This window comes from Orcinus orca, chromosome 10, assembly GCF_937001465.1.
Source record: "Orcinus orca chromosome 10, mOrcOrc1.1, whole genome shotgun sequence".
NCBI classification, from domain to species: Eukaryota; Metazoa; Chordata; class Mammalia; order Artiodactyla; family Delphinidae; genus Orcinus; species Orcinus orca.
This window is the reverse complement of record NC_064568.1, coordinates 48633658-48649968: the sequence shown is the minus strand read 5'-3', so window position 1 is coordinate 48649968 and position 16311 is coordinate 48633658. Positions and strand designations below refer to the sequence as shown.

The window sequence follows — 16311 nt, the reverse complement described above, 5'->3', positions numbered from 1 at the left end:
AGAAACCAAAAACAGAGCTACCATATGATCTAGCTATCCTACTCCTGGGCATATATCTGGAAAAAAACATAGTTCAAAAGGATACATGCACCCCAATGTTTATAGCATCACTATTCACAATAGTCAAAACATGCAAGCAACCTAAATGTCCATTGAGAGATGAATGCATAAAGAAGATGTGGCACATACATACAGAGGAATATTACTCAGCCATTATAAAGAATGAAATAATGCCATTTGCAGCAACATGGATGCAACTAGAGATTATCATACTAAGTGAAGGAAGTTAGAGAAAAACAAATATCATATCACTTATATACAGAATCTAAAAAACATGATAAAAATGAACTTATTTACAAAATAGAAACAGACTCACAGGCTTAGAGAACAAACTTGGCAGGGAGGGATAGACTGGGAGTTTGGGATTGACATGCCCACACTGCTATATTTAAAATAAATAACTAATAAGGACCTACTGTATAGCACAGGGAACTCTGCTGAATACTCTGTAATAACCTAAATGGGAAAAAATTTTGAAAAAGACTAGATAAATATATCTATTCTTTAGATAGATATATATAACTGAATCACTTTGCTGTACACCTGAAACTAACATAACATTGTTAATCAACTATACTCCAATATAAAATAAAATGTTAAAAAATAATATTAAAAAGTTTAAAAAATATATATGGGGGGGAGCATTCATAAAAAAATACCACATGAGCCCCAAACTGAGGGAAGATATTTTCACGTAACTGATTACTGTCTAGAATAAACATATAAAGAACTTCTAAAATCAGTTAGAAAAGACCAAGCACCCAACAGAAACATGAGCAGAAAACTAGAACAGGCACTTAAGAGGAAATACACCGACTCAGCTTTATCAGTGATCAGGGAAACACGAATGAAAACCACCATTAGACACCTTTTCACTAACACCAAACTGGTAAAGTCTGACAATATCAAATACCGGAGAAACAGTGGAGCAAAGCAACTCTTCACACTGCTGGTGGGACCACACACTTAGCGACCCGTTTGGAAAACAAGCTGTCACTTTACAAGCCAGCAGTAACTCTAAGTGTGTGTCTACTCTGCACAGAGCTTCCCGGCCAGTGTACCAAGCTCCTGATCTGCTCAGGTCCAGGAAAGGGGCTGGGGGCTGAGAGGCAGGGGTGACACCCCTGGAGTCCTCCACATGTCCTTCCATAGCAGAATGAATGACTAAACATGTGGCAAAGTCAGGAAGTGGAATCTATTACAAGCAGAAAAAGTAAACCAGAACGTAGCAAGATGGATGAATTTTAGGAATATGTGTACACTTATATACACTGCAGAAAAACAATATAATTCCCTTTATACAAAGTTTAAAATTTGTACAAGTAAACAATAAATTTTGTAGGGCTACAAATATGGGTGGTAAAACTATAATAAAAGAAAGGAAATAATAATCACAAAATGTAGGGTCACAGTTACCCTAAGGGAGGAGGGAAGGGGCTAGACAGGGAAAGAGCACACAGGGCTGCACAGGTGATGGCAACGAGCTGTTCCTTTAAGTTAGCGTTCATTTGTTTTCTCCTGTAGATCCTACTTATGTTTCATAAGCATGATTTTGCATCTACTAATTTATCTGAGTGTGTGTGTATGTATACATATATATATATTTAATGGAAGAAGTAAACATACCACCACAAAGGGGGACAGGGAAGGGGGTGGAGACAGCAGGGCAAGGGTCTGAGGACAGCCATAAGCCTGTACATCACATTTTTACTGTACTTTTTTTTTAAGCTTGGACACCACACATGAGTTCTCACATTGTTACATAAGTTCTGCAACACTCTCTGCTCCCCCCGCAGAAAGAGGCTTATTTTCCTCATTTTTAGAATAAGTGTTCCCCTCTGTTCCCACTGGAAACTCAATGTCTCTACAGGATGTTCTGCGTAGGTGGAAAATGATTATTTTAAAAGCTGGAGAACATCAAATAATCCTGAATAATGAGGCACTGGAGGAAAGAGAAGCAGTGTAATTCACTAAAAAAGGGTCAGAGATTTTTCCATACAGACTTTTCATCAATGCTCTGACGCATCCACAAACCACCAAAGGCCCAGCCTGGGCAGGGGGCCGCGAGGGGGGCGTTGGCTCCCTGCAGGGGGCTCAAGCCAGGCAGGAGGTCGACAAGGAGGACAGGCAGGGCTTCTCCTCCCTGGGCTCCATGAGGCTGCTTGCACCCATTCCGGCCTCCTATCAGGACCTCTAGAACCTGTGCTTTATTCCTCTCCTAGTTACGCCCACAGCACTGGAGGTCTGCGGGCGTTTCCCTACCATTCTGCCAGCAGCAAAATAGGACCAAATGCTCTGTGCTTCAAAGCCAAACCACACATCCGAGTTCACAACGGCAGCCTAGGGTCTCAGCACGTTCTCTGAGAAGCAAGTAAAGCCACCTGAAGGAAGGGTGAGCTGTCCTCTGGTTCCTAAGGGTCACATGTGGAACTTGCTTCCTGGCAGCCCCCGGGCGCCAGGGTCTCTGGCTGCTGCCTGAGCTTATCAAGCAGCCCTTCCAGGCAGATGTCACCCTGTCACCCTGGTGACACGGCCTCTGTCTCTGTTCCAGAACGTCCCTCATTCTACCTTATGTCACAGCCGGCGATTTACCAAACACCCACCCCCCAACAGCGTAGACTCCTTTAAGACAGGGGTTTGAGTGCATTCAATGCATTTTCTGCCTCAGGGCTCAGCGCGGTGCAATATCTGCTGAACTGACTTCTGGGGGGGGGCGTAAAATTTTTTTAATATTTATTTTTATTAATTATCATTTATTTTTGGCTGCGTTGGGTCTTCGTTGCTGCACATGGGCTTTCTCTAGTTGCAGTGAGCGGGGGCTACTCTTCGTTGCGGTGCATGGGCTTCTCATCGCAGTGGCTTCTCTTGTTGCAGAGCACAGGCTCTAGGCGTGCGGGCTTCAGTAGTTGTGGCACGGGGGCTTCAGTAGTTGCGGCGCACAGGCTCTAGAGCGCGCGCTCAGTAGTTGTGCGCACGGGCTTAGTTGCTCCGCGGCATGTGGGATCTTCCTGGACCAGGGCTCAAACCTGTGTCCCCTGAATTGGCAGGCGGATTCTGAACCAATGTGCCACCAGGGAAGCCCCCTGAACTGACTTCTTGAACAAAAAGAAGCTGTTACATGGTGACAAACCATAGAAGAGTGTGTACACTTAAACCCAGGACTGTTCACCAAACATCAAGAAAATAAAGTTGTGGATGAAAGGCTAAGCACATTTTCAGATTCAAGCGATAGCAAGTAACTTATGACATTCCTCATCCTCCTTAACAGATCAAAATTATGTGACTGGCAATAAGTAACTTAGTCATTATTAATCCAGGATAAGCCTAATTCCATGGAACACGTGACGGGATACCAGGCCAGAAATTATCCTCGTTGGTTGCTCGAAAGTGTACCCAGGAGGACTGGGTAAATCCAAAGACTCCAGAGTTGTCTGATGGAGCATTCAACTCTGACGTCCCTCAAAAATAGATTCCAGGGCTTCCCCTCTGAGGCAGCTCCTCCCAATCCCTCCTTCAGCAAAGATCTCCTGAGTCCCCGAGCCAGGCACTCTGCCAGGTACCGCGATGAAATAATCACACAAATAAGTGCAACTAAGAACATCGTTAAAGGAAAGCATCTTACTTCCTTCCTGGGCCAGGGTCACAGCTCTGTGGGGGCACAGCCAGGCTCTGGCCTGCCTCCCCAGATCTGAGCTTCAGAGAAATCCCCATAGGCATTCAACTCAGAGACAAGCAGCACCCCGGCCTGGGGCCGCATCAACAGACGCAGTGAGCAGGGCCCGAGGCAGCGGCACCCCACCCCCACCTTTGCACATGGCGTCTCAGGTGTTCACCACAACAGCCCGGTAAGGGCTGTAGCAGGAACACCATTTCACAGAGCAGGGAAAGGCCCCACAAAGGTGAACAGACTTCTGAGTGGCTACGGAATGGTGTAGCTGGCAGGGGCTTCAGCAGAGTCCTCCTGGCTCCAAAGTGCTCACCCCACTCCCCACACCAGGACTGGGACTCCCTCTGTAGACCCTACCCTGCATGTCTGAAAATAGCCTCAAGTCTGAGGGATCAGGGATCACATGCTGTGCTCATCCCAACATGTGATCTAGAGCAGCTGATCTAGTTTTGCACCTAAATACTGGGCTAGCATCTCTGATGCAAGCCACACCAGTAACGACCCACCCTCCACAGGGCAGGCACCCAGGCCAGTTTTGCCTTGTAGGGATGTTCCAACTAATCTGTCCTCTCCATCTTCCATTTCCTTATCTTTAAAACAGAGATAACAGCATCTGCTCTGCCTCCCTCACAAGACTATTCTAGAATTAAATGAGGTAACACTCATGAACATACAATTTCAGAACATTTAGATTCATCAGCACTTCATCAATGAACTCCAAACCTGACCAAACCTGGTGCAGGTTAGCTTTGTACTGCACTGAAAACAGTTTGCAACTATTCAGAAATTTATTGAAATTATAACTTTAAATAGCCTGCTTTGCATAAGGAATACAAATCCTTAAAGAAAACTCAGTAAATTCCAAATCTGAGGGAGTCTGTCAATTAAGCAACTGTGAGGAAGGCTGCTAAATAAATCAAGTCATGGCCCAACCTCCTCTTAATTATTTAAAATGGTTTTAAAAGCTCCCAGCTTGAAGGCCAATAACAGAGGGAAAGAGCAATGGGAGAAAATCTTAACGGAAACAGAAATCAGAAGCCAACTGGCAGCGCCGTCTGCAAGTTGCAAGGCCTTAGTCACAGGAAGCATATAGCCTTCCAAGGGAACAGGCCCCCTATGCCTTTCCCCACATGCAGACACACAAAGGCCCAGAGTGCGAAGAAAAGAAAGAACGGGCAAGGAAAGGCAAATTGAGGCCTTCCTGCATTCATTCAAACAAGCAGTACCTGAGAGAGAAGATGTAAGGGGCCTCTGAGTCAGAGCAGCTGTTTAGGAGGCTAACAGTCAGTGGGAAACGCACTAAATTGCTCCTTGGCCACGCTGCACAGCTTGTGAGATCTCAGGTCCCTGACCAGGGATCAAACCTGGGCCCTCAGCAGTGAAAGCGCAGAGTCCTAACCACTGGACTGACAGGGGATTCCTCACTCATTTCTTTTAGAAGTCCAGGTTGTCATATTTTAAGATAACTTTCAACACTGCTATAAAATGTTAACTTGTTTAATCTAGAAATGGGTAGTAGGGCTTCCCTGGTGGCGCAGTGGTTAAGAGTCCGCCTGCCGATGCAGGGGACACAGGTTCGTGCCCCGGTCCGGGAGGATCCCACATGCCGCGGAGCGGCTGGGCCCGTGAGCCATGGCCGCTGAGCCTGCACGTCCAGAGCCTGTGCTCCGCAACGGGAGAGGCCACAGCAGTGAGAGGCCCGTGTACTGCACAAAAAAAAAAAAAAAAAAAAAAAGAAAGAAATGTGTAGTAGATGAAAAATGGCCAGGCCAGGGCTAAACTGTGTAGACTCAAGTGCAGAGCCACCCAGTGGAGCCCAGCAATGATGGCTCCACCTGGAGCATGACTGTAACTCATAACGTGGGGTCAGGACTGCTATTAGGGCCAAGTCACTATCACACACCTCAGTCCCTGTGTCAGTTCATCCCTGAGAGGTGACGAGCCCCCTTCCATTACTAAAACCATAAAGTTAGTTTTGGAGTAATGGGGACTCAAATGGAGTTTTATACTCAGGTGTTCTGAAAGCTATTTTTGAGGGATTTTTCACTTTATCTTTAGGATATAAAAATATCTATTGACTCCTTACTCTGTACCAAGTGTTTTACTTACATTTTCTCTCTAACCAGCAAAATAATCTTCAAGCGTGAAATTAATCTCATTTTACAGATGAGGAAAAACTGAGTCACAGAAAAGTTAGGTCATGAGTCTAAGGTCACACAACAGAAGCAGTAGTGCCCAGATACAAACTAGGGCCCCCCAGAGCCTGTGCACTTTCAGCAACAGCACACCCAGGGCAGGCCGTGCTGCTTTTAGCTAAGACAGAAATCAAACTGAAGATTATTTAAATGACCACTTTACTCTGACTCCTCTGGTTTAACGAGAGTACCAATTAATTCTAACTAAAACCAGAGACTACTTTTTCCCTTCTCTCCCAGTTGAAAATTATTTTTCAGCTGCTGCTGCTGTGGGTTACTAAAGGAAGCGAGGTTTGTTCAGCACACTGCAGAGGCTGTCCCAACACAAACGCTTCCTGAACTTCCCAAACCTTCACATTAGCAGTTCTGGCCCTGGGAGTCACAGGCAGCCCTCAGCACTTACGTACTCTCATGTCCCCGCTCACTGATTTCTTCCTGGAGACTCAGAATGCTGGTAAGGTTAATGATCCTTCTCCGGGGGGTACAAGCTGCTGTCATTTCCTTTTGGGATGCATCCTCCACCATTTCCAAATCAGAGCCTTCCCGATGTCTCTTTCTGCAAAGTAAACGAGGAACTGGCAGCTCATAACTATCTTAAAAAAACTGTTTCAAACTCAGTCAAATTTTGTGCCTTGCATTTTGGAGAAGGGAGCAGCTTCTCTGTGCCAGCTCTCCACATCTGGGGAGGGCTCCCTGTGCTGGAGGCGGCCAGCCAGATCAGGATGTCCTCCCAGATACTGCTTCTCTGACACCCCTCAAGCCTTATTAGTGGCCACTGCAGGCAGCAGGGTTTTGGAGTCTGGCTCAGCCCGGAGACGTGCAGGGTCTCGATCAAGTGCGCTGACCTCACCACATCTCATTCATTCAGCCCTCCATCCATCCGTCCATCGGGCACTGTTATAGTACCAACCTCACACAGCCATGACAAACTGCCTGCCCTCACCATGCTACCTTTCTAGTGGGAGAGTCAAACAGCAACCGAAGAAAGATCATTTTAAGTAGCAACAAATACTGTGAGGAAAATAAAACAAGGTAACAGAATGAAGGGGAAGCAAGAGAACTTTAGATTAAATGGACAAAGAAGGTCTCTGGTAAGAGGCGACATCCGAGTTGAGACCTGGGTGACAAGAAGCCGGAGAGTTCCTGCACCGAGGCACCAGCAAGAGCAAAGGGGTGAGAGCTCAGGGAGGTCGGGTCGGCACTGGAGCAGCGTGGCCAAAGCGCCACGAAGGGGAGGAGAGTGATGAGCTGGGGGCGGGCAGGCTGGTTTCACCCCAAGTGCCGCAGGAAGCACTGGTTTTCAGCAAGGAGTGAGACACCCTGGTTCCTGGTTCAGAAAGATTCCTCTGCTGTGTGGTAAATGGCTCGCAGCATTAAGTCCCCAAGTGATAAACAGAAATGTCACACTTCCCAGCAGGGCTGTTAAGAGCATTAACTGAGATAATGCATATTAAGTATCTGGCACACAGTGGATGCTCAGTGAACGTTAGCATCCTTTATTATTCTCTGAAAACAAATCCTTAGAAGCCATCTCCCTAGACTGACTTGGAAGTGAGCAAACCAGAGTTAAAAAACTCACCCAAGTTCCACTGGGCAATCAGAGCCAGGGTTTCAGTGGTCAGACACCAGGGGGATGTGCGGCCTCAGGCAAAGGACTTCACCCTGAGCTCCAGGGTCAGTACCCGCACACACTGAATAAGGAACATCCACCTTACAGATGTCAGTGAGATGTCCTTGAAGCACCCACAGAGTGTACACTGAAGATGCTCAAAATTAACTGACAGTCATTAGTACGGCTGTTCCTGCCCCCTCTCTGTAGCTCTCGTTCACCACTAGCTCATGCACTTCAGGGAGTTTCATAATTTGAACTGAGAAACTGTTCTTCTGAAAGGAGTGAAAGCAGCTTGCAGTAGGATGGAAGAATCCTCCAGATATTTTAGGCCCCACTTTCCAGCCACCTCTGCTGTTGAGGCTTTATCAAAATTCAACACTAAAATTAAAGGATAGATCTTCTGATTTTTTTTTTTCTGATGTGTTTTCAAATAATGTTTGGAATCACGGACATTTAAGATATTTCAAAGGCCACTGTGATGGGTGACTCTAAAGCCATGGTCAAAAGCCAACAGTAGACCAGGCCAAAGCACCAACCCATTGGAGGGAGAGGGCAAATCAGGGAGAGAAGATGCAAGGGGTTTGTGACAGTCCAAGTTAGAAGGTAGTTTCATTAAAGAACGAAGGAGGACTTCCCTGGTGGCGCAGTGGTTAAGAATCCACCTGCCAACACAGGGGACACGGGTTCGAGCCCTGGTCTGGGAAGATCCCACATGCCACGGAGCAACTAAGCCCTTGCGCCTCAACTACTGAGCCTGTGCTCTAGAGCCCGCGTGCCACAACTACTGAAGCCTGCATGCCTAGAGCCCGTGCTCCACAACAAGAGAAGCCACCGCAATAAGAAGCCCGCGCACCACAACAAAGAGTAGCCCCTGCTCACAGTAACTAGAGAAAGCCTGCGCGCAGCAACAAAGACCCAATGCAGCCAAAAATAAAGTAAATAAAATAAATTTTTAAAAATAGTTTAAAATAATAATGATAATAACGAAGGAGGCAAGCTGTGCTTTCCCACAAGGCCATACCTGGGGTTCTCAGGGCTGGAAGAGGGCCCTCTCTTCTCTGACGAGTCTGCAGTCCTCTTTGCTGCATCCTCCTCCAAGCCCTGATTCTTGGCAGCCACTTCAGCAGGAGCTGAGAGTTCAAGCATTTCCTCATCCTGCTGCCTGGTCCCGCTACTAGAAGCAGCTGTCCTGTCCTCTACGACAACAGCCTGGGGCTGACTGGATAGGGCCTTGCTCACAGGCTGCACGAAGGCATCGAGTTTCTGTTCCCGGCAATCTGTGCGGACCATCTGGTGGGCATACACCTTGTCGCCACTTCCAGCAGTAGATGAGAGGGTCACACCTGTTGTGGATTTAACCACTTCCCCAGAGGGGCCAGTAAGACCTGGTAGTAAAGTCTGTGTCAAAAAAGATGACAGTGGGAAGAGTCAGTGTATGAAGGACAGAAGCACAGGTCCCAAAATGGAGTAAAAGCTAGAACCAGGTATATCATTACAGAATTATTATAGAAGCAATTCTGACCAAAATTTGAAGTATGAAATTAAAAATACACAAATATAAAATTCAGCTAAATCCTTATAATTTAAAAACTGGTTTGAGGGCTTTCCTGGTGACGGAGTGGTTAAGAATCCACCTGCCAATGCAGGGGACACGGGTTTGGGTCCTGGTCCGGGAAGATCCCACAAGCAACGGAGCAACTAAGCCCATGCACTGCAACTACTAAGCCTGTGCTCTAGAGCCCATTAGCCACAAGTATTGAGCCCACGTGCCACAACTACTGAAGTCCGCGTGCCTAGAGCCCATGCTCCACAAGAGAAGCCACTGCAATGAGAAGCCTGCGCACCGCAACAAAGAATAGCCCCCGCTCACCGCAACTAGAGAAAGCCCGCACGCAGCAATGAAGACCCAATGCAGCCAAAAATAAAATAAATTTATCAAAATAACCCTTAAAAAATAAAATAAAAACTGGTTTGATATAAAAATACTAGTGTAAAACTCTCATTTTTGTCTACTTTTTATTTTTTTGCTGCCATAAGAGATTTTTTTTATTGTGGTAAAGTATACATAACATAAAATTTATCATTTAACCATTTTCAAGTGTACAGTCCTGTGGCATTAAGTACATTCACACTGTCGTGCAACCATCACCAACATCCACCCTCCCAAACGGAAACTCTCTACCCATTAAACAGTAACTCCCCATTCTCCCCTCCCCTCTAGCTCTGGCAACTACCTTCCTACTGACTATTTTTAAATATACATATTTCCTAGGTCTGTCCACTGGAAAGGCCTGAAAGCAATGACCACCCAGTAGCAATGAGGTCCCCCAATCCCAGATTATAGTGTCTAGACGCCATTCCCCACTAAAATAAACCAGAGTTCCTTGGAAAAGTGGCCAATTCCAGGGCATGGGCTGGGAAAGTACAGATTGAGCCTACAAACATCCTGTCTCACCAGACACAAGGAAACTATCAAAAACTCATGGAATTGGGTCAAAAGGACAAGAGCCCCAGCCTGAATGGGCTTCTGCTGGCCAAAGATGGAATAATTTGACTACAACTGATTGAATTATGATGCTTGTTAACAACTATGACAAAATACTAAAAGAGAAAGAGAGAAAAATGGAGAAGCGAAAGAGGGAGGGAGAGAGGGAGAGACAGAAAAAAGTCATTAAATGTTACTGGACATTGCTAGGACACCAACCCATTTCCCTGCAAATTGATCATCAAAGGCATAGAACTCAGCATTTATCCTTACTTTCTGGTATGAACTGTATTTCAGGATAACCTGTTAGCTCTAACAAATGAGTGAAAATTATTCTGTACAGAAAATTATAGCTTATTAATAAAGAAGAAATGATAAAATCAGAAAATCATAATCTTGCAATCCTAATGAAATAACTGATGCAGGCAATGGTCATCAATGAATGGTGAAACCTTTAAGCTAATCACTAATAGTGAACTTCATGGTGAAGGAATCAGGCTGTCACCAGCTAAGCCTGCTGAGAAATCCTAACACCAGGATGATAGAACAAGCCATCACACGCCTCCTGCTGGGATTCGATAGAAAGTACATGGCAGGGGCTTCCCTGGTGGCGCAGTGGTTAAGAATCTGCCTGCCAATGCAGGGGACACGGGTTCGAGCCCTAGTCCGGGAAGATCCCACATGCCACGGAGCAACTAAGCCCGTGCACCACAACGACTGAGCCTGTGCTCTAGAGCCCGCAAGCCACAACTGAGCCCACATGCCACAACTACTGAGCCTGTGTGCCACAACTACTGAGCCTGCGTGCCACAACTACTGAGCCTGCGCACCTAGAGGCCGTGCTCCACAACAAGAGAAGCCACCACGATGAGAAGGCTGCGCGCTGCAACAGAGTAGCCCCCGCTCGCTGCAACTAGAGAAAGCCCATGTGCAGCAACGAAGACTCAATGCAGCCATAATAAATATTTTTTTAAAAGTACATGGCATCATCTATCACAAATTCTTGCAAACATTTTTTTAATCTGAATATAATCATACCTCTAGATCTAATTTTCAGTTTATAGGAAATATGGAGGATTGAAACAAATTAAAGGACACTAAGAAGAAGCAATCGGCTAACCCAAAATGTGCATTTTTCTACAGGACACCTTCAAAATAAGCTAAAAAGAACTATAACCAAAAAAGGTAGGGTGATCTTTCTAGTTTCAAAGAGACATAACCAAATATAATGAGTGGAACTTGACTGGATACAGATTTGAACAAAGCTTTTTTTTTTTTTTTAGCCGTGCCACATGGCTTGCAGGATCTTAGTTCTGTGACCAGGGATCGAACCTGGGCCCATGGCAGTGAAAGCACCGAGTCCTAACCACTGGAGCACCAGGGAATTCCGGAACAAAGCTACTTTTATAAAAAGATCTTTTTTTGAGCAATTAGGGTATTTGAACACAGACTGGATGTGAAATGGTATTATTACTATTAATTATATTAGGTGTAAAAGGACATTGTGATTGTATAAGGAAAAAAAATGTTTTTAGATGCATAATGCAGTACTAGGGGAAAAATAAGTGCCTGGAATCTGCTTTAAAATACTCCTCCCCAGGGACTTCCCCAGTGGTCCGGTGGTAAAGAATCCGCCTTCCAATGCAGGGGACTCGGGTTTGATCCCCACTCGGGGAACTAAGATCCCACATGCCATGGGCAACTAAGCCCACGCGCCACAACTACTGAGCCCGTGCACTTCAACTAGAGAGAGAAAACCCACATGCCACAACTAGAGAGAAGCCCGAGTACTGCAATGAAGATCCCGGGTGTCGCAACTAAGACCCAACGCAGCCAAATAAATAAATAATAAAAATTAAGAATTAATTAAAAAACACTCCTCCCCATCCCCCACCCTCAAGTGGGAGAGGGAGAGAGAAAACAAGATGGCCAAGTGTTGATGATCTGTTGAAACTGGGTGATAGGTACATGGAGATTTGCTGTATTACCTGCTTTTCTGTGTGTTTAGAAAGATTCAGTAATAAAGAGTTAAATAATAAAAAGTTACAGTAGCAACTCTGCTCAAAAAGGAAAAAGTCTCCTGGCACAGTTTAAAAAGGCCTTGCGATGCACTTACTTCATCTGCCTGTGCAATTTCCACAGGTGGATTTTGGGAGGCAGAAAGTAACATAACTACTCAGTAATTTTAAAGTCCTGAAAAGTGAAATACCTTGTCCAATATGACAGAGTCGGAACAAACTGCAAGAGCCGCCAGGGTTCCCGATTTCCATACCAAATGGCCTCACAGCAAACCAGGGTTCTTGCTGTACTGGCCCCTGGAGTAGAGTGCAAGGCACAAGCTGGGGAGCAGGACAAAGGCGACCCACAGCCAGAAGGTCAGGAGCCAGGGCAACCTGCTGTTGGCAGGGCAAGAAGGTGTTCTGATGACCCCACAGGAGCAGGGGCAATCTGAGTTTGGAGCCCTCCACGCAGAGCAATGCACCAACAGAGGGAGGCCCTCTGATCCAGAAACCCACCTTCCTTCTAAAGACACACTGGTCAGGACCATGCAGAGTTCTTTTGGGAAATAAAATGTAATCTAACTAAATGAATCTGCCTCATGCAAGATGAGACAAAGAGGGAAACTGAGAGGTTCTTTTCCCAGTGGAGCGACAGACTCCTCCTGGATCTCTGGTGAACCCCTTCCTCTGGGTCTCTCCCCCAACTCCCCACCAGCCAACCTATGTCCAGGTGCTGGCAATTCCAGATTTTTAACTATTAGTGAATGGAGCCACGTCCTCTGCTCAGACCCCCTCCCCACTTGTCCCAAGTCGCTGTGGATTTCCATCCACTCTCCAGGCCACAGCCAGAGAGCTCTTCATAAAATGCAAACCAGATCCCGTCAATTCCCATCAAGTCAAGGTCTAAACTCCTTAACTTACTGATAAAAACCTCTCGATCTGGCCTGAATTCTGCGGTGAGCGTAGGCCTTCAACACGTAGACTCCGCGTTGCTTAACCCCGGCTGCACATGCCAGCACCCAGCAAAGCTTTTAAAAACTACTGATGCCCAGTCCCCACCCCCTGAGATTGATTTATTGGTTTGGGGAGGGCCCAGGTATTATCTAAACGGTTCCCAGGTGATTCTAATGGCAGCCAGCATAGAGAACACTGACTCAGCACGCTGAGCATTCAGATCCTTAACACCTGTTCTCTTGCACCGCACCCCACCCCTCCCCGAGGCCTGTTATCCTCATCCTTTCCTCGGCCAGAAACGCCCTGTGCACTCCTCGTCCCCTTCTGCCCACCTAATTCCTTCTCAGCCTTGGGGGCCCAGGCTCCACATCCCTTCTTTCACATCTCTGAGGCCCAAGCCCAGGACAGGAGCCCCCTCCTCCCTCCTCCCAAGTCTGTTTTTCTCTCTTGTGGGATGGGGACTCGAGGAGAGGAGACGGTACCCAGCAGCACCTTGCCCATGGGGGAGCCTCAGCACATATTTGGGGAGGGAGCAGTAAAGGGTGCTGAGCAACAACGACGGATGAAAACCACCTGCCAGTTATGGAGCCCCCCCGTGCAGCTCCTGTTCCAACGGCTCACACACACCCCACCCTCAGCTCCAGCAACCTCTAGGCGTGCGGGCCCCAGGGCTGCCCCAAGTGTGTTCATTTCACTGCTGGTCTCCCACCTAGGTTCTTTCCAGGTGGTAACTGTGAATACTCTTATGGGAAGCACTCATCTGCTTGGTCACTCTGAAAGTTTTCTGAGAAGCAGGGCTCACAGAAGCCTGCTCTCTGCTTGCAGGACCCAGTGTAATTTAACAGGGAAAACGTTTCCATTTCTGTAGTTTTGGTGTCTGCTGTGCTTCTGATGAACCCATCAGAACCCATCCTCACTATGAATACAGTACAGGACTGCCCAGAAATGATGTCATCTCAGAACTGGGACAGGACACTAGAGATCATATTACCAACCCACTATTTTACAGATGGGAAAACTAAGGCCCCAGAGAGGGCGAGCAGTTTATAATCAAAGCACTTAGAACCTGGATAATTGTAATAAGATGAACGGCTGGACATTTTCCATCTGCTGTTCACCAACCACTTGTAAACTTCCTTGAAAGTGGGGGTGACCACTTCCACCTTTACTGAGGGGGACATGGAGGCCAGGGAAGGTTAGTCACACAGCAGTAACCCAGGTCTGACACGAGAGGCCCCGTCCTTCCCCTGCCTCTCCAGAGCCTGGCCCCTGCACTCTGCCCTAGGTATGTGGAATCAGCCTCCTCTGAACGTCTCCAGTGGAGAACGCAGGGGAGCGGCGCCCTACTCTGTTTCAGACAGCTCATTTTCCTAGGAAGGCAGTCTAAGGTCAGAAGGAGGCAGAGAGAAGAACTCAGGGCTTGACTCCAGGCCCAGGAATAACACCACAAAACCTTTACAGTTGGGTTCAAAGAAGGAAATGCTGCTGAAGGAAAGTCCTAAAGCAACCGTCAAAAACCTGGGCTCTCGTGTGACAGGGCACATTTAAGGTGGCAAAAGCACCAGAGAAAGAGCTGGGTGAAGCGCCCCCACCTGGGTGAAATAGGTCCTGGAGGCGTTGGAGCCCAGGAGCCTGCTCTCAACGTGCTGCTGCACCCGCTCCAGGATGCTGTCCTCGTGCAGGAAGTGAACTTCGTGCTTCGTGGGGTGCACGTTGACATCCACATTCTGGGGGCTGATTTCTAAACTGGCAGGAAAAAAGAGAACAGTTGCCTCACATGGTGAAGAATGGGGGCGGGCAGTTTACTCACGGTGTATGTGGTGGGTGGAAGACTTGAGGCCGAATGACACAGCAGTTAAGACTTCAAGGTCAAGTCTGAGTGACCTGGGTTCAAATGCTGACTCTGCTACTTGAGAGCTGAGTGGCTGTGGGTAAGTTACAGCATCTTTCTATGCCTGTTTCCTCACTTGTGAACTGGACATAACACATGGTGGGGATTAAACTCGTGTAAAGCACTTGGCATGTACATGGCATGTTTATCATACGTCAGCTGTTATTATCACCTCTCCAGAACTAGTGGAATTTCTCATTACATAACCCAGGGCCAAGGCACTTAACTTCTCTGGACTGGTTCCCCCATCTGTAACCATGAACCTGTCCCTATTTAGTGCTCAGTATTACATGGAGATCAAAACAGTATATGTGAGAGAACTTTCTAACATTAAAATGTAATACAAAAGTCAGTTTAGAGGCTGTACCAGCTATCACCTTATTGCCTCAGGCCAAATTCACCACTAACTGCTGGCTCTGATAATGGGGCGTTGTAGTGTGGATCTTTGTAGGTAGAGGGCACTGGACAGACCCTGGAGAAGGAAGCGTTTCTCTGCCAGGTTCGGGCAGGTTCCTCCTGGGGCAGGGGCAAGACCTTATTCACCTTTGTTTCACTAACACACTGCCTGGCACAAGGGAGCCTCTCAGTGGGATTCTGCAGGAGTGAATAAAGGAAAACTGTGCCCTTTACCTGTGAAAAGGGAAAGAACAACCTGTGCCACTGGGGTATGGGATTCACTCTGACCAGGCTAATTAGCAAGTCCACCTCTTTCAAAGAGGACCGCTGGACAGAATTACTCTTCCTTGTGAGTCTTGGGTAAGGAGTTCAGAGCTGCATTACCTGAGGTACAGGAACGGGTGTGTGTTTTTGGGCAAATATGCTGCATACACCGTTTCTATGGCTTTTCTTAAGGAAGTTGACTCTACCAGACGATCTAGAAAATAAAAGTAATTAGCTCAAATCTGTCCCAAGGGGTGAGGTGACAGGTGCACACCTATACTATGCCATGACATCAGCTCAGGAAGAACACCTCTGGGGTGACATCCACATCAGCCCCCTTTACCATTATGACTCCTCAGCATCTCACTGTGGGATTGGGGCTCTCCTCTCACCCGAGTAGCAGGAATACGACGGGGCAGTCAATTCTGCCTCCCCACTCCCTTCCCCCTGCCAGTCCAGGTGGACCACATGCCCTTGCTCAGAATTTCATTCTGCAAATACATCGTGGGGACCTACCACACGTGCCACAAGTTGGGAAACAAACTCTGGTAAATAAACCTAATTCCAACTCCCAGCGGTAAGGGCCACAGGGGAGGGAGTGGCTACCTCTGCTCAGGGACCTCCAACAGTGGGGGAGCCAAAAGGAGTACTTAAGGTTAAGACTGTGTTTTCCAGGCATTTCAGGTGGTAGAAATATCTGAATGCACGTTGGAGGTAATTTAGGAAATGAGGCAGGCTTGAGGGGGTGGAAAACAATAAAAGCTGGGAGAGATAAGACTAAAATCAG

At 47.0% G+C, this 16311-nt stretch overlaps 1 protein-coding gene across 2 annotated transcripts in view; it reads right to left on the bottom strand.

The window, feature by feature from the left end:
• Positions 1–16311, bottom strand: part of MLH1 (mutL homolog 1) — a 51306-nt gene that overhangs the window by 17556 nt on the left and 17439 nt on the right. The window contains exons 10-13 of one of the 2 annotated variants that reach the window (XM_004277916.4): positions 15645–15738; positions 14566–14719; positions 8556–8932; positions 6330–6478 (exon numbers count right to left, since the gene is read on the bottom strand). In XM_004277916.4, the coding sequence (XP_004277964.2) occupies positions 6330–6478; positions 8556–8932; positions 14566–14719; positions 15645–15738 (774 nt within the window). The remainder of the gene's footprint in view (positions 1–6329; positions 6479–8555; positions 8933–14565; positions 14720–15644; positions 15739–16311) is intronic. The other variant, XM_033402180.2, reaches the window with a different exon arrangement.